At 39.4% G+C, this 19,773-nt stretch overlaps 1 protein-coding gene across 1 annotated transcript; it reads left to right on the forward strand.

The window, feature by feature from the left end:
* Window positions 1-11,648: 11,648 nt before the first annotated feature.
* On the forward strand, window positions 11,649-12,990 carry CCR6 (C-C motif chemokine receptor 6). The gene has a single exon (XM_053460274.1). The coding sequence runs from the start codon at window positions 11,649-11,651 to the stop codon at window positions 12,732-12,734; it is 1,086 nt and encodes a 361-aa protein (XP_053316249.1). The 3' UTR covers window positions 12,735-12,990.
* Window positions 12,991-19,773: the final 6,783 nt, after the last annotated feature.

Here is a 19,773-nt window from a genome sequence, read left to right on the forward strand (position 1 = left end):
AATTAATATAAAATTACAGTCCCAATAATCTTACTAAAACGGGGTGCAGCATCCGTTACAATATGGAAGTGTAAATGTTTGATTTATTAAAATGTTTACACAGTTTTAACCTTGCTTGGTCATTTAGTGCTATGTGTGGATTCTAATTGTATTTATCTTACTGGCTGCTAGAAGAGATCCATTAGATGAGGATTAAGTACAGGCAGGCCCGGACTGGGACAAAAAATAGGCCCGGGCATTTAAGCCCGAGCAGCCCATTTTTATTTATTTATTTATTTATTGTTAAAGCCCACCCTTCATGTACCATCTTTGCATTTACTCATTCACACAAATCATTAACACATTCATTAATGCAGTCTCACAAATCATTCAAGCAATTCATGCACACATGAATTCATTAATTGTCATACGCATTCACACAATTCATCCACACATTTATTCATTCATTCATTCTCATACGCATTCACACTACCCCCTCAACCCATCTTATCTGCCCCTTCTCACTAAGGTTCCCCCTTTTCACTATGTACCCCCTCTCACTATCTAGCCCCTCTCCCCATTTCTCACTATCTAACCCCTCTCTGCCCCTTCTCACTGCACCCCCCTCCCTCACCCTACTTACCTTGTTGCCGGAGCAAGCAGCAACTGCGGCCGGGCCCGCAGCAGGACCGGACTGACTGAGCCTATGCGGCCTCTACGGGAAGCCCCCACCAGGGCCGGCCTTAGGGGTCTGCGGCCGCACAGGGCTTACATTAAAACATCGGGGGGGGGTTAACTTTATTTAACATCCTCCATGTTAAATAAAGTTAACAAAAACTTTATTTAACATGGAGGATGTTAAATAAAGTAAAGTGTGGCGGACCCGGTCGCAGTTGCGGCGGGCTTAAGGGGCAGGTGCCCCTTATGCCCTGCGTTAATGCGGCCGTAGAGGCCCCATAGGCCCAGTCAGTTCGGTCCTGACTGGGCCTATTTTAAGGCAGGGGCCTGGAGCTGCAGCTCCATCAGCCCCTAAGTCAATTCGGCCCTGCCGCGGCCCGGCCCACCGATGGCCAGTCCGGGCCTGAGTACAGGCGATCTAAGTACATAGCATGCAGATGCATGCATCCATGGGGTGGTCGCACACACAATGCACACACATGATTAATCAGTTGCTTGCCTTAAATCATTGTGCTCACGGATATGCATCTTATAGCATTCCGAGACATGCACTACTACTCAACAAAAGCTATTATATAGCTTCCACTCTTCTGGGAAGTCTTCCCACAAGATTTTTACCCCTTGGTATGCTGAAGGAGACATAATAAGACATTTTGGATATTTAGCCATGCTTCTTACTTTGTGGGAACAGTTTGGGGTACGCCCAAGTGCACAAAGCAAGGTCCATAAAGACATGGTTGGAGGAGTTTGGTGTGGAAGAACTTGTCTGGCCTGCACAGATCCTTGTCCTCAACCCCATCGATGAACTGGAATGGAGATTGAGAGCCAGGTCTTCTCGTCCAAGAAATTGGGTCCTAACCTTGCAAATGCTCTACTTGATGAATGGGTAAATCTACCCCCAGAAAACTCCAACATCATATTGAAAGCCTTCCCAGAAGAGTGGAAGCTGCTATAGCTGCAACGCAGTGACCGACGACATATGAATGTCCATGTTGTGTAATGGTCAGGTTTCCCAATACTTTTGTCTATATAATGTATGTTTCTTTATAGGTAGCGAGATAGGTAAGTTGGTAAACGTCCCTGTCTGCAAAGGTTCTTCAAGCCTTCTTCAAAGATGGTGCATTGAATATGACACAAACGCTCACCATAAGTCTTATATGAAGATTTCAATTTTGTTTACAACTTGAACGTTCTCAATTAACTAGTCATAGGTTAGACAACTATGGGAACAACATTTGCATGGTTTTAGCAACACAAACTCAGTTTGAATTTACGTTTCACTTTGGATTACGGCCAGAAAGGATGACTTAAAACCAAATAGGTCACTGTTCTCCTTTACAGACAAGTTAGCATTTCGCATTTCCTCCCTCCCAGGTGTAACCTTAGTCTGTGGTTGTATACCTTTGCTTGTAAACATTTATTTGAAAAGACAACAGTGTTACAATGTACATTTGTGCTTGTGGAAAACATGTAGAACATATTAAACATAATATCAAGTCAATTGACTAATGAAGTTTTTAAATGACAAGAATAATTTGTTATTTTGGTTGCACGGTTGCAGTGGGTTGTCCCAAATTAAGATTGGCTTGTTTTTTGTTAGATGTCTTTACACTATTATTATAGGACTATTAGACCATTTTAGACCAAATGGTAAGACCAATGCATATGACTAAATACAATGGCTCGGTTCTGGACTGGCCATCTTGGTCACTGGATATATTTACTGTTACTAGTTCCTCAGTGGTTTAGCAGTGTGCAGATGCAGGCAGGGTTAGTGTGTGAGTATGAAAATGTAACAGGTGGCTGCACGTTTAAAGCCAGAGGCTGCATGTAACCCACTTGGCACCTGCTGCCCTTAAAGTTCAAAGGCCTCATAGTCATCCCTAGTCTGGCGCTGCACTGGCTGGAATAGAAGTCATTTATTTTCCACTTATTTTCCATCTTTAAGGATTGTTTTACAGTCTACAGAATTGTAGTAATTGCCTGTCCTAAACTCTGACCAGTTTGATTAGGAAAACAGTGCTTTACGACCATGTTTTCTGATCAAAGTGTGGTCGGTGACATGGAGATTGATGCAAGCACTATGGCAGGCTGTCACAGCAGCTTGCAGGAGTATGGAATTAACAAAAAAAAGAAAATAACTGTCCAGTGCTCTTTCAACCATGATCCCCCTTTTCACTCTTAGTGTTCCCCTTAATAAGTGTATCATGTATTTAGTATAACCTACATGTAGATTGCTAATGCATCCCATGTCGGCAACAGCACACAAAATATGGCAGAATAGTCTAAACATAGGAATAGATGCCATGAATATACTAAATAAAACACAATCTATGGGAATAATGCACAATCCCTATAAGTATGCCACCCATTTTATTCCTAATTAAGTCTTTTGGTTTTCATGAAATACAAAGAGAGGCAAGAATACAAAGTTCCCAAGTAGTGATATCTAAGTCAGGCCAATATCCAAAGAGACATCCCCAATAATGCCATACCCCCAGAGCTAGCTTTCGACATTATAGACTGAACTGGAGGTAAAAAATCAGCCTTTGGCCATATTAATTAGCTGTTAGCCTGAGGAACAAGAAGAAGAGGAAGAGAAAAGGTGAAGGAAAATAAAAAAGGGAAGCAGTGGTGGGCAGTAGATCCCCAAAAATGGTCAACCCTTTAGCCAGAATATGAATTTCATCCATTTTTTCACCAACGCTACACCAGGTTTTGTGGCTTACAGCTCCCATCACCCTCATACTCATTGGGGGTAAGAGTGATGGGTGTTGTATGTTTCAAGTACTCACCAGGCTGTTTCACTGTTCTTGTACAAAAAACTACCTACGGAGATGACCTATTTCATGACTGAAAAATATGCTGGGTTTTTTTTGTTAAAATTGCATGAGTAGAGGTAAACCACAAGTACCTTAGTGCTGCAATTATTTCCAAAAACTGAGAAGTCTAACACATATTTTTTTGTGGTTAGACAGATGTGCTTAGACCATGTAATGGGAACATTATCATTTGCATGCAACATTAAGTTATACTTTAGACAAAAGAAAAAAAATAGAATTTGAGTTGGCTACCATTTAGAGAACTAAGGCATACCTGGCATTCATTTACCACTGACAGCTGAGTAGCAGATCCCCCATAGACTCCAATATATAAAAAAAATAGTGATATGTTTTATCAAAGGTGATACAATCTATTTCCCGAGACAAACGGAGCTTACTAGAACACCTGGTTGCCAAAATGAAAAAAAAAAAAGTGGGTTGACATAACAATTGTTGGGTGGAGACCAGCACATGGCTGTTAAGCTGAAAAATAAGATATTTGTTGCCTAAATGGTATAAAACGTCCCCTGTCGATAATTAAAAAAAAACCAGAATATTCGGGAAGCACAGCATTCAATCCTGCCCATGGGGGGGTCAAAGATAATGTATATTGGGCAGTACTAAAGCTGTATAATTGATATAGTTTTTGGAACCTGTTAGTCAACACAGTTTGAGAACTTACACACTACATCACACATGTCTCTCCCAAGAGCATACCATACACATGATGCGAGCTACCAGACTCCCAACACTTCGCACTACGTGATCCTGTTGAGCTCTGTTATGAGGCAGAGGGGCTTATACCCCTCACCCCAGACCTGCCATGGAGATGCTTGGCCATAATGCACAGCGCCACATTTGGCGAAAACCCCAACATATCAGCACAAACACCTCATACCAATTGTCAAGCATGATGGTGGAGGGGTGATGGTTTGGGCTTGTTTTGCAGCCACAGGACCTGGCAACCTTGGAGCCATTGAGTCGACTATGAACTCCTCTGTATACCAAAGTATTCTAGGGTCAAATGTCAAAGATTGGATGAAATTGGGTCATGCAACAAGACAATGACCCCAAGCACACCAGCAAATCTACAACAGAATGGCTGAAAAAGAAAAGAATCAAGGTGTTGCGATAAACCCGATTAAAATGCTTTGGCGGCACCTTAAAAGAGCTGTGCATCAACAAATGCCCGCAAACCTCAATGAACTGAAGCAGCGTTGTAAGGAAGAGTGTGGCAAAATTCCTGGCACAGGCAGGCTGTTTAGGGGGCAAAGATGACACAGACAAGCTGCTTAGGGGCAAAGATAGCACATACATGTTTGAGGGAACAGATTGCATAGACAAGCTGTTTGGGTGCAAAGATGGCACTGTGGGACATGTTGCTTGTGCAGTTGGGGTGCCCCAAGGCCCTGTGGTTTCTAGTTATACCCATGCTGTGTAGTATGGGCACATGAGCTCGACCACCCTGGTGTTCCATACATGTGGAAAATGCAAAATGTGTACAAATAACAGGCATACTATTGATCATTTCACAGATTGTAATTCATGCAATGTAGTGTATCTAAAATCCTATGCTTCAGGGTCCTTGTGGGTATCTCTTTCAGTGTCCCTGTGGGTGCCAATATATAGGGAGGACCACAAGGCCCCTAAAGTAGAGGATTTTGCAACATCTCGCAAATTAGAAAGAAACGCATTGAGGACATACCTTGCGATATTTTGCGCATTGGACTTTTTAAATTTATTTTGTTTATATTTTGATTGTATATTTGTTTATAAGGTATTGATTGGCTGCTTGAACGTTGATGGAGAACATCACTTGGGACACCATCTAGCACTTTACAAGGACTTTATTTAAACACCATCCTAGTGTGCACGTATGTACAAAATATCCTGTAACTGCAAATTATACACAAATCCCGTGCTGCTGTATATATACTGTGCCATTGGTGTATTTTTGTTAAAAAACACAGGCCATTAGGGTAGTCAAATAGTGACTAGCTTGACCTTTAACTAAATGGCCATGCCTGTCAAAACAGCCACTGGGCAATCCAACTTGCCATTTCATATTGATTAAAATGTATAGGTTCCATATAGTATTGTTTCACTTTTACTTTCCCAATTGCAACCTAACGTATAAACCTTTAAAGGGATATCACCCCCCCATTTCATTATATTGCTTGTTTCTGAAATATATGTTATATGTGAGGCCAACATCAACATTTTCTTACCCCGTTATTATGTAAATTAAAGAATCTCCGATGCAACTGAACAATTGCGATAATCAGATGACAGGTATGGAAATATTTTTCTGATCAACAAGTGCTATGCTAGTGTTTGCCTTAACTCTGCAATTGTATGAGTAATTGCTGAAGGTGATGTGTTCAAGTAGCATGTTACATTTTCAACGTCGAGGACAAGGTAGTTGGTGCTTTTAAAAAAAAAAATATGTTTTTTAAAATAAAAAGTTTAAGACACTAAAATTTCGATTTTTTTTTCTTTTCTTTTCTTATATAAGCAGCAGATTATGAAATGCGTGGTTTTCTCATTTAATGCTGGTTTCCTGACTAATCTGGTTACTCTATAAAGCTCACATGCTAAAATAGTCCTCTTCTGATTATTACCAATCAATCTTGTATCAGCTAGCTAATATTACTATTATTTTCTTCTGACAATGAAAGGTTCCATTTGCCCAGTTAAACCTGTGCATGTGTTGAGCATTTGTTTAACAGTGCTTTACTGAATTTACACCCGTCTATACATTTCTTGATATGTTTTTTGATTGAAAAATGTTACTATTTTAACATGCACAGATTTTGCTATGGATAGAGTTCCATTTCTGCCTACTAATGCTTTTATTAAGTAAAAAAAAAATACATTTCATCTTTACACTATAATCTCGCAGTATGATGTTTCTTGGCATCTAAGAAAAACTGTGAATTTCCTATGTGTAAAAAAAACAACCACATTACATAATATACATTAATATGACTAGTCTATATATTTTATATTGTACATATAAAAGGAAATAATATACATTATCAAAATTATTGTATGTCATATATAGCACATCCCATTGTGTGACAATGAAGTGACAAATCAAGAAGTTACTTAGTGGTTTCCTGTTCATTCTTCATGCTAATATCTATCATCAAACATGCAATCTGAGCTGCCCTGTCAATAATCAGGTACTGTACCTTTTCCTTATATTTTTCAATGTCAATACTTTCATCTTGAAGTGAATTTTGCATATAATGCATTTGTAGTACATGCTTCAAGAAAAGTACACAAATTGTAGACAGTTTAAATTAAACCGATTAAGATGTTGTGACTAATTTTAAATCAAAGTATAAGGTACCTAGATAATGAATTAAATTGTTTTAAATTAAAAGGGCCATAGACGTGGAGAATGCTAAAGACATACAGTTTGAGGATAGAGAAATGATAAAAGGAGAAGAATTTAAGGCGTAAGATTTTAAGGGAAGAAATTCCAAAATCGGTGTTCCACAAGTGTTTATACAGTGATCATGGATACCTTAAGGTAACATTACAGGTTGGCTTTACTGATTCTTGGATATATTTAGGAAATGACAGGCTAAAATAATTTCATATTATGACATTGTAACTGTAATTTAAGGACAAAAAATATTATACAATATATAGACACACTAAAAAGATACTATAGGATCATTTTTTCTCTTAATATATTTTTAGAACGCACAAAGGTATTTCTTTATGCACTTGTGATTCTAAGTGTGGGTATAGGTTTTATTCAAGTTATTACATACATTATACTGCACATTTAACTAATTAAAACAGTTTTCTGGAAGAACTGTTTCTTAAGCCTTTGTTTATCCTTGCAGTTATACTAACACATTAAAATAATAGCGAGGATAACACAAAAAAAGCATTTGTGTATCTGAATTTAGCTACTGCTTTCATTTAATAAACCACATGGTTGTTGTAGGGTATATTCTGGGATCTGTATATTTTGGTAAATGTTGCAAGTTATGTCACTGTGGTTTGCCCTTTATAATGCACTGTGATATATGGGCGCTAAAATGTATAACCCAGACTTCCTATTTAGTGAATAGATCTCAAAAGCCTGTACACTTATACACATCCCCAGACATGCAGCAATATCATAGAAAAACACATGCATTCATACAAGACACCCCCACACCAATATATGCACACACCCGTATACACTGAGGTCCATACCATGGATACTATGGATATACTGGTATATGTCCTCACTGAGATGTTTAGGTAGCTTATGATATAGTTTATGATGCATTCCCTTAGCTGAAAAAATATGTTGTGTTTGCAATACCATCTAGAATATATATATTGCTGGAAAAAAGTAGTACTAGTAGCAGGGCCGGCCCAAGACTTAATACCGCCTGGGGCGAAGTTTAAAATGACCCCCCCCCCCGCCGACGCCGGGGGGGGGCGGCATTTTAAACTTCGCCAACGCCATTATCTACCCTAACCCCCCCCGGGACTTACCTTTAAACAGTCCTGCGGCGAGTCTCCCTGCTCTGCCACGGTGCCGGCTTGTAATGCTGAGCGCCGGAAATTGACGTCACTTCCGGCGCTCTGCATTACAAGCCGGCACCGAGACCGAACAGGGAGACTCGCCGCAGAGGAGAGAGAGAGGGGCGCCGAGCGGGTAAGCGAAAACCACTCGGCGCCCCTCTCTCTCCCCCGCTTAAAAAAAAAGCGCTTGGGGCGGCAAAGTGCCGCCCCTTCAAAAGTGCCGCCTGGGGCAATTGCCCCAGTCGGCTCCATTGTAGGGCTGGCCCTGACTAGTAGTAGTGCCAACAATTTACTCAGCACTTCTTCCAATACATATATTTAAGGGGAATGACAAAACTAGAACTGACAGACTAAGACAAACCGATACATTAGGTAGAGAGCCCCCTGTTCACAAGCTTACAATCTAGAGGGAGGCCATGACTCTGACTGGGCCTCACCAGACGATGTACTTCTGTCTGTTGGAATCGTTCTGTTGTTGATTTATTCCTGTTGGGTCGTTGTCCTGCGAGATCATCTAACTGTTTAACTTCTATTAGTGGACAGATGGAAAAAAAATAATTTTTCCATTAATGATTGCAAGCCGTCCAGGCTCTGAGACAGCAAAACAGCTCCAAACCAATAATGCTCCTTCCACCATACTTTACAGGTAGGATAAGTAGTGTATTTACCTTTGTCCCAAAGCCTCCACCCTCCTCGTCAGCATCTAAAATATAATAAAGGGAGCTGCACACTTTTAAGAATCCTGTATTGAGGCTGTGCTGATCCGGTACAACCTCCATAGTGCAAACAGGCCAAGTGGGGAGATGAAAGATCTCCCTTGTAACTGCCCCATTGTTGAGCAGGACACCAGGGGGGCTTGGCTTTGTACTAGTTGGACTGCCAGGACAGAAAACTTATAGTATTGTGTGTTGCTTCCAAATAGCTCAAGTTTGCCCACAGATTATGCCAGTAGCTCTGGGCAACATCCTGCCGCTCTTTTGTGAACTTAACCCATTCAGCAATATTTATGACTTTTCCTTTTCCTTATTTTTGTTCATTATTTTATATATGGTAGACTTGTCAACAAAGATGTTAGCATGTTCCAGAGATCTCTGTAAGTCTTTAGCTTAGCTTTAGAAATCTCTTTTTCTTTCTCCAGGAGGGTTAACCAAGACTTAAATATCCAAGGGATCACATACTTTTCCACCCTGCACTGTGGATTTTACACAGTGTGTTCAATGAGGACACAAAAATGTATAATTGTGTGTTTGTTGTGACAAAGTTTGAAGATCAGATCAAATTTAATGAGCGACATATGCAGAAATACAGATAAATTCAAAGGGCATTCAAAGCGTGCCAAAAAAATGTCCCCCACACCAATATACCACCACCAGCCTGAACCATTGATTAGTTCAGGCTGGTGGTGGTATATTGGTGTGAGCCTGCGCAAATTGTAGCCTCGTTTTCTGTTCTTAGCTGACAGGAGTGGCACCTGCTGTGGTCTTCTTCTACTGTAGCCCATCTGCTTCAAGGTTCGACGTGTTGTGCGTACAGAGTGGTATTCTGCATACCTTGGTTGTAACGAGTGGTTATTTGAGTTACCGTTGCCTTTCTTGAATCAGTCTGCCCATTCTCCTCTGACCCCTGACATCAACAAGGCATTTTCGTCCACACAAATGTCGCTCACTTGATATTTTCTCTTTTTCGGATAATTCTCTGTAAACCCTAGAGATGATTGTGAGTGAAAAGCCCAGTAGATCAGCAGTTTCTGAAATACTCAGACCAGCCTGTCAGTCACCAACAACCATGCCACGTTCAAAGTCACTAAAATCCCCTTTCTTCCCCATTCTGATGCTCGGTTTGAACTTAAGCAAGTTGTCTTGGCCACATCTACATGCCTAAATGCGTTGAGTTGAGCTATTTGTGTTAACAAGCAATCGAACAGGTCTACCTAATAAAGTGGCCAGTGAGTGTATATTACAAATTAACCCCTTCAAAGTCACTGTAAAATTGCAGTCCCAATATTCTAAAGAATTGCACGTGGTCCAATAATTCTTGAAATAAATGAGAGCGTTTTTTTGCATGTGCACTGGAAGGTCTCGGCCGTACATATATAATCCACAGAAAACATGTACATTCTCAGACAGCAAGTTTGAGATCTCTTGAGGTTTTTCTGGAACATTTGTATTCAATGTGGCCCAAATGTCTACATGCCCCAGGACCAAGACGCGTATCGAGGTTTATAGGTATCAAGGTTTGCTTTGTAGGTAATGCATCTCTGGGTAGTATAGGCTGCCCCCAGCAACTGGATCCCAGTGGTTAAAGGTGTGAATATCAGGGAGTTTTTTGAATATGAGGCTAGATTATTTTTTAACAGTGTATTTTTTTTCTCAATAAAACCTGGTAAGCCTTGTAGACTTGGCCTTTGGAAATAAATACAGAAATCTTTGTTGGTAACACTTTCAAGTTTCTTGCCCACGAATTACAACAAAAATCACCAATAGGGAGGGAGAGGGTAGATCGTGAGAAGGGGGGGTAGGGGGGGAGAGGGTAGATCGTGAGAAGGGGGGGTAGGGAGGTAGAGGGGAGATCGTGAGAAGGGGGGTAGGGAGGTTTGAGGGGAGATAGTGAGAAAGGGATAGATGGGTTGGGGGGGGGCCTTAACAGATTCTCGCACCGGGGCCCTGAGGTTTCTAGTTACGCCCCTGTTTGCAGTACATACGGTACTATTTAAAGAGTTATTCATCTGGATAGCCTCTATTAAGTAATGCTTTCTCTAGCTTGATATTTGACCAACAAAGTTCACATGTTGAGTAAAAGTAATTAGAAGTGCAATTCTGCTTACAAAGAGAAAAACAGTTCCCTTTTTTAACCAATTAAGGAAATCAGAAGTATCGAAATGCTTTGCAATCAAAGGATCTCAGACTGCCTGTTGCGAAACTTGTTAGCGGGCATTTTTGACCTTAATTTTAACCACCTTTTTATTCTATAGTTTGGAGAAACATCTCAAAGCCACATTCAGCCTAGTTTGTGAGGACTAGGAAAAGCAAGCCAGGAGCAAGCCGGCTAAAGCACCACCTCCCTTTGGGTCATTGTACATGTCCACAAGAACTTCGGGTGTCTGGCAGGCAAGTTCACTTCTCTTCGATTTTCTGAACCAAATGGAAGAGCTTATCCTTTAAAATAGTTTAGGTCCTGTTTGGTGCCGAACTCCCCTTATCTTATTTATTTATAAGTTTATTGTGCTGAGAACATTATATTGTGTGCGTTCTACTAAGATTTTTGCAATCCCCTTTGGCACAAAAAAGGTACGGTATATGTCTTAACCTTGCCGTCATAATGTATAACAAATTTTAATCATTTATGACCCCTTTGGCTTGCAGAACAACTGTATTGGTTGTTCTGTATAAAAAAGGGATTCTGGTATTGACTTTGAAAGTAGTCTTATGGCAAGAACATATTGCTGCCACTGGAAGGTGGCGAGACAAACTTTGAACAAGAATCACTATATTCTAAGCTTATAACCCTAATGTCTTTCTATAATATACATGTTTACTAAGATACTTATTGGCGCTGTACAATGAATCAGTAATATGTATTGTGTAATAGCTAATCGATTTATCTTTTCTATTTTAGGTTTATACATTTTGAAATATGCAAACCATTACCCCCTACGATTACCCCAACTTAACTCTTTATTTTGATGAGGATCTCCAGCCGTGCTCCATGGAGAGTGTTGGGCTCTTTAAGAAAACATATGCCCCCGTTTTATTTTCTTTGATGTTTGTGTGGGGGCTTCTAGGAAATGTGTTGGTGATTGTTACTTTCAATCACTATAAGCGAGCAAAGTCAATGACGGATGTGTATCTCTTAAACATGGCCGTGGCAGACATACTGCTCGTTCTCACGCTTCCGTTCTGGGCTGTGTATCATCATAAACAAGAATGGATTTTCCAGGACTTCATGTGTAAATTAGTGAGAGCGCTGTACGCCATCAATTTCAGCTGCAGCATGCTGCTGTTAGCATGCGTGAGTATCGACCGCTACGTCGCTATTGTGCAGGTCACAAAGTCTTTTAAATTTCGAACGACGGCAATGGCGTACAAGAACATGATCTGCTTGTTCGTATGGCTTTTCTCTGCCTTGCTCTCAAGCTTCACCTACTACTTCAGTGAATCTTACGAAATAAATTCTGTTCTAGTTTGCGAACCAAGATATTACGGCGCATCAACGGCATTGCAGTTAAAGTTGGCAGCCTTGGCGGTGCAGGTAGCCGTCGGCTACTTCATCCCATTTCTTGTTATGCTTTTCTGCTACACGTGCATTATTAAAACATTGCTCCACGCGCAAAATTCTCAGAGGCACAAGGCGATACGTGTCATAGTAGTCGTAGTAGCTGTGTTTCTGTTCTGCCAGGTCCCGTACAACGTCCTTCTTTTAAAGAAAGCCATAGAGATTGGAAACCCTGATCACAGGTGCCATGAGCATGTTAAAAGCGCCTATGCCCTTTTTCTAACAGAAACCTTGGCCTTTGGGCACTGTTGCCTGAACCCAAGCATATATGCTTTTATCGGAGTCAAATTTAGGAATTACTTTTGGAAAATAATCCAAGATCTGTGGTGCGTTAGTAAACAATACATGACGGGAACTCGCAGTTCGAGGATGTCTTCTGATATGTACGTTTCCAAAAGAACAAGCGAAGGCTTTCCAAGTGACGGCGGTTCATCATTTACCATGTGATTAAAAAGCTATACGGGGGAACTTCCAGGCTCCTGCTCTCATTTATCCATACACAGGCCATTTATTGTGCACCTAACTTTGCAAACACTAGCACATTATATATATTGTCATGCAGATATGTATATACCATAGATGCAATAATGGTTTTCTACAGGCTCATATGTATGTGCGGATCTATTTAAAAATATCTACACAAAAAACTACCTTTATTTTTTTTTTGTCATATGTGGATGTCTACTTTAGCTTCAAATGTATTGCAATAAAATGTCTGAGCATCTATGCACAAAACATGCATTTGTATTATTTTTTTCTCATCCACAGGGGCTTTTTACAAAGATTGTTCTGCAAATCACTAATCTGGGGGAGTGAGATTATATTTTGGGTTTTTTATCATTCTATATTTCTGATAAAAAGCAATTCACAGAGAGCAACTAAAACAAGGGTAAGGTGCAACTCAACAGGAGAACCACATTACTTGGAACGCACATGAAAATTGTAATTTGGTAAAATAGGTAAACACTGAAAGGGAATAGCAAGGACACAGGCTATTTTAGCTATATTCATAGTTGGGGGGTCTGGTTATTTATTACCAGGATTCAAATACTTGTTATTTTGTTTTACTGGATAAGATCTGGGGCAAACTAAATGACACAGTGGTCTTCAAGAACTGGTTACCTTCAAGACTAATTTAAGGAACAACTGCATTATAATTTCTTGCTAAATGCATTTTCAAGTAAATTGTGCCTTTTGCTGACTGAAGCTCTGTCTCGTTTTCCTCCTCCTCCAGGTTGCCTCTACTGAAATCAGAAAGCATACTTAAGTATGCTTCTTGCACATGCATGGTAACGTGTGTCAATAGGAGTAACTATGTTTTTCTGATTTCTCAATCTAATGAAACAGTTACATTTCAAACACCTTCTATTTTATGTGTATTTATTATGTGTCTACACACACATACACACACACACTATACCTTATATACATGGGTACATATTCTTAATATGATATTTTAGAAATGTATACATATTACCGGCACACTTCAGACATCATATCTAACAAACTTTCAATGGAAGAGCTTTCCTGCCGCTAGATGGCTGTGCTTATCGCACATCTGTACAGAAAATTAGTCTTCGTACTTATCATTAACTGTGCTAAAGCTGGGGCTGACTGTAGATCTTCTTGGGTTCTTTATAGTCCTTACAGATAGTGGTGATATCCCTGGGGTTCATGTAATTATGTTTTCTTTTTTCTTTGTGTTTTTTTTTTGTTTTGTTTTTTTACTATTATTAAAACATATTTTTCTTTTGTATTTTAAGATGGAAAACACAGGGGAAACCCAGGGATGCCATACGCTTCCTAACATTTAATAACCTATATAAGTAAGATTTACGTTTTAGTTTGTGTGATATATTTCATAGAGTATGTATACACACACACACACACATATATATATATATATATATACCGTATTTTTCCGAATATAGGCCACACTCCCCCCGCTTTAGGTCTTTAAAGTGGGGGTGCGGCCTGTTTTCGGGGTTTAGCGTAGGGATGCGCAGTTCGTATCGCCCGGCGCCTGGGTCATATAATTGTATATGTGCCTGTTCTGTGCTGTACTGTGTACTGTGCATGTACAACTACTATTGGATACATTTCCTACGGAGTGGGAGTCTAAAGAAAAGTATTCAAGTTAAAAGGGAGCTCTTGATTAAGTAAGTAATACATATGTAATGTTTTATTAAAAATTATATGAAACCCTTAATTTCAACTGTTCAGCATCTCCATTCACCACTGGAAGCCTGATGGAACTTAGAAGCCTTTCGAGAGAATATTGCAGAAAGGCCTGCAAATTGCGGCCTTATTTGGAACAAAAATGGCAGCAGGCAGAGTGCATCATTGTGATTAGCCACAAATGGCCTCCGTACAGTGCGTCAATGTCATTGGCCACAAATGGCCTCCGTACAGTGCGTCAATGTCATTGGCCACAAATGGCTTCCGTACAGTGCGTCAATGTCATTGGCCACAAATGGCTTCCGTACAGTGCGTCAATGTCATTGGCCACAAATGGCTTCCATACAGTGCGTCAATGTCATTGGCCACAAATGGCTTCCGCATTTGCAGTTTTAAAAAACGACATTTAACTTGCGTACGCTCAAGAAAATAAACAGGGAATTTGCGGATTAATTAACCCATGATCATCCTGTCTCCCTATACCCAATGTATGGTGGAACAGAGGTAATAAATTAAACTTGGGGCTTAACAATATCCACCACTCCCATCTCCTGCTCAGTGGGATGGTGCGTGTCAAAAATATATATAAAAACTATACTTCTGGAAATAGAAAATAGATAGGGGGATGAGGTTAATCTAAGTACCCTTTGGGTGCTTTGAGGATTTACAGTGAAAATCACTGTCCACCCCCTTGGCACTCAATAAATGCAGCCTGGGGGCCACTTTGGGGGCCTTCCATTGACAATCACCGATGCTCTAAATAAATGGGCTATCTGAAAATAAAAACCAGTACCCTCCATTGACTTTCATGAGATTAATGTCTAATCTCATTACGTTTTTCATAATTTTGGAAGACCAAAAGTGTACAGCTAATTAGTGACAAATTATAAGGTTAGGATTAGCTTTAGGGATAGATAGGGGATAAAAAAAATACAAATTAAAAATAAAAATTTAACATAAATGAAAACTATATATTAATATATACCGTATATTAATACAGAGTGCTTTCCAAATCATGTCAAGTTAAATATAGTTTAGTATTTCCCATTTCCCATTTGCACTAGCTGTGTATACTTTATATACTCTTTTTGGAATTTCGTTCATACAAAATAAAAAAAAAGCCCTACTTGTCTTAAAAAATATACATTTCTGTGGGTACACTAAATGAGAAAGGGGGAAATGACGCTTGAACAAAGACATAGGAAAAATGCGAAAACTGGTCCTTAAGAGGTTAACGATGTGAAGCCTTATGTTTACACTACTTGCAGAGGCTTTTATTTCTAATATTGCGGCTTGCTTCCATGACAAAAACTATAAAAAAATGTAAAAGTGTGTGCATGGTGGTAAGTTAGATTCGTTTCCAGCATGCAGAAAATCACGGTTTGATCCCTGCCTATATGTTTATATTGTAAAGTAACTACCTACCTATATATCTATATATCTTTGTTTTTTAAAATAAAAACGGTAGGTCATCTTGTGGACTACAATTCCTATGACTCACAGCCATAATGATGAGCTTCATGAGGGTTGTCCATATAAAAGAGTGTCATGATTATGTGTATTTCCCCCTAGATGATGTTTCTTTAGTATATCTGTGACAAGTAAGAGAAATAATTAAAAAAGAATCCTGAATATTGATGAATTCCTTCCTATAGGAGGTAACCCTAAAGCGATACTATTAATCTGGGAAGCAGAAGCAATGACATTAAAACCACAAATGTATTTATTCATATTCAAATAAATCCTAAATAACCCGTCTATTGGAGAATCCATGGATGCAAGATGAGTTGATGTCTAGTCATCAAGCAGATTGTTGCAGATGCTATTGGCCAGCAGCCCACAGGGCATTTGCCCAAAAGGCTAAATAAATTGCCAACAATAATTCTTCATTATAATATACGTTTAAAAAACAACAAAAAAAACAAACGTGATAAGGGTTTTGAAAGCATTATCTATTATAAAACAGAACTGCAGGCGGTGTCTTTATATACATGTCAATCTCAACGATCTTCGGTGTATTTATGCCACCAAGCCGCACACCCCAGCCTCTCACGAACAGTCAGCTAAGAACGCTTCACCATGGAAACGCATAGCCGAAGTCAAGTCACATGACTGTAAGTGTTCGTGCTTAGCGGACATTTTTGTTATGGGCAACCTGTTGCGATAATGACATGAACGGTTATAATCTGTGAAATCACAACTCTTTAAAACAGTCCTTTTTTGCGGTGTTTGACGGTTTTTTTGTATGATGGTTGTAATAACTGTTTTGTGTATTTTCGATTTTTGTATCAATTGAAAAGGAATTAAATTGTACTTTAAAAATGTTTATGCATTTTATAAAGTGTTCTATTTATACCCGCGTCGTGAATAAAGATGTTTGTAGATGTCGCGTGGGTCCTCCGGCTTGCCCTTTTTAGTAATGGCTGCTCTGTCTCCGCATCTCAAGCCAAGTAACGCAAACTGCCAACAACTTTTCCTAAGAGAAGATGACCCCGCCTCTTTACACCTGAGGCGGCGAGCCGTGTCCCTGTCCAGCAGTCGGGACCCAAGCGCTGACAAGCGACCCGCGGAAGACATCTCCATCGTTAGAACATACGGTATGGTTCTTCAGTGATAACGTTTCGGGCCGCACTGAGACCGGAGCTTACCGGGGTTTACATGCGCCCCGCTATCGTGATGTGTGGATGCGAGGTGCTGCGATACCCCTAGTGTTCATACATGTACCTGGCTTACGATGTGTTTACTGTTACTGTAGCTACACAACGGCGTCAACCGCTGATAGGACTGCATGGGGGAAAAAAGTTTAAAACTGGGGAATTATTATTTAATTACTAAAAACCTGGCGAAATATTAGCATGAGATCAATGCATTGGGATAATAAATAGGTAAGTGATTAGAATAGCCGCCCGTCACTTAAAAAAGCAATGCAGAACATGTTTATTGAGGGATATACCGTATATGTCATTTCACATTAATGTCTTTGGGCCAGTTAGCCAAGGCTCCTAAAATCCTTATGCTGTTTCTAATGTTTACTATTTTATTTTTATGGATGTGGTTTTTGCATAAGGACCAGCGCTATTTTACACTATAGAGCCAAAGCAATTTCCAAGTCTTTCTTCAACTGTTACTTCCCGTTTATTATATATATATATATATATATATATATATATATATATATATATGCATTATTATTATTTTATATATATATTAGCATTATATATATATATATATATATATTAGAATAATTTTTATATATATTAGAAATATTTTTATATATATAAATATATATATTGTTTTTTTCTTGGGGCAAGTATGGCTTTTGCTTAAAAGGACAATATTTTTGTATGAATAAAATTGAAGAAATGTGTTTTTTTAATTTATGTATTATATATTTATGAATTATATATCTGTGTGTAGGTGGATATACCTATGGGTCAGGCAACAGCTGCAGAACAACTGTCCTGATTTGGGAACAGTGTCAACATCAGGGCCGATGTCTTCTATAAAGAATGACAGCAGAAACACACACACTGCCCAGACACCTTGCTAGTGCTTCACCCACAAGTAAAGAACATATGATCATGTGCAGTGGTGTACGGCTGACTACCGCAAAACCGGTTTTCTTTATGGACCTGTTGGTGAGGTTCTTCTGTCTGAGACCTCTTGGTTTCATTAGCCTCTTCACCACAAACCCAATTACTGCCTTCATCTAATAATCTACCAATTTTTTTTGCCATCTTGTAATAAATAGCCCCTGCCATTATAAAATAACATAGGGCTACATTGTGGGTTAGACTGTATACTAGGTATCTCTACACATTGTGGGTTAGACTGTATACTAGGTATCTCTACACATTGTGGGTTAGACTGTATACTAGGTATCTCTGTTAGTATGCAAACAATCCTTTGTGCCAATGTGGTCCAATAATGAAACTGAGAGAGGAAGCTTAAATAACAACACTCTGTAACACCTTAAAACCTTCATGATATTCCATGTCGTGGTGACAATGTCTGAAATGTCTGTGAAACCTATGGTAAAGGCATGGAATATCTCCTGTAGCAGTATGTGCTGAAGGCAATGATCAATGTTTGATGGGAGCCATGGTCCACAAAAGCATGTGTACCAGGATAGCAAAATGGTTTTGTCTTTTTATCTAAACAGTGTTTCTTTAGAATGTTATGGAATTTACCACTTTTATTTTCTGTGTGCCTACCCCGCCATATGCTGTGTCATGTCCCACAATGAGATGAGCGCACTATACAATTTGCCCTGTAGCTTGCAAAAACCATACAATAACCCATACATTTGGGGTATTTCTGTAATCTGGAAATGCAGGGAAATACGTTTTGGTGAATTGTTGTGCGCTGGCACTTAAAATCCTGCAACATCATGATTCTTTTTCAGCCATTCTGTTGTAGATTAGCTGGTGTGCTTGGGATGCTTGTTGACTCAATTTTTTTGTTTTTGGTTGACTCAATGACTGCAAGGTGATCAGGTCCTGTGGCTGCAAAACAAGCCAAAATCATCACCTCTCTTCCACCGTGCTTGACAGTTGGTATGAAGTGTTTGTGCTGATATGCCGTGTTTTTGCCAAATGTACTGCTGTGCATTATGGCCAAACATCTCCACTTTGGGCTGATCTGTCCAAAAGACATTGGTCTTGTGGTTTGTTCAGATGAAACTTTGCACAGCTAAGCCTAAGAGAGAAGAGGCTTTCTCCTGGCAACCCTTCCAAACAAACCATACTTGTTCAGTCTTTTTCTAATTGTACTGTCATGAACTTTAACATTTGACATGCTAACTAAGGCATGTAGAGTCCGACATGTAACTCTTGGGTTTTTTACAATTTCTCTGAGCATTGAACAGTACGAACAAGGGGTGAATTTGCTGGGACGTCCACGCCTGGGAAGATTGGCAACTGTCTATGAATAATCTTTCTCACAGTAGAATGGTGGACTTTGAATTGTTTGAAAATGGGCAACAATTGCTTCTCTAAGGTCAATAAAAAAAGTTAAAAAGATATAGGTATTAGGTAGCTAACACACTGATGATTTTAAAAGACTCATTTTTCCATTTAACATTTTCAAACCACTTAAGGGATATTAAGATGTTTTAACATTTGCATTTATTGTTTCTTATGCTAATGAGGTACTTATTCATAGCACAATTCCTTGATTTTGATTACCGACTTTTTTTTTTTTTAACAAATATTGATTTGCGATACAAAGAGGAGGAAGACATTTGGATGTTTGCCCTTAACGCCCTTAGTTCAAAAGGATTCCATGCTACCTATGTAAAAAGCTTAAC

Source organism: Spea bombifrons, chromosome 3 (assembly GCF_027358695.1).
Source record: "Spea bombifrons isolate aSpeBom1 chromosome 3, aSpeBom1.2.pri, whole genome shotgun sequence".
Lineage (NCBI taxonomy): Eukaryota > Metazoa > Chordata > Amphibia > Anura > Pelobatidae > Spea > Spea bombifrons.

Bases quoted from the DNA above. Each gene is read 5' to 3' on its own strand.
- CCR6 (XM_053460274.1), top strand. From the start codon at position 11,649: ATGCAAACCATTACCCCCTACGATTACCCCAACTTAACTCTTTATTTT.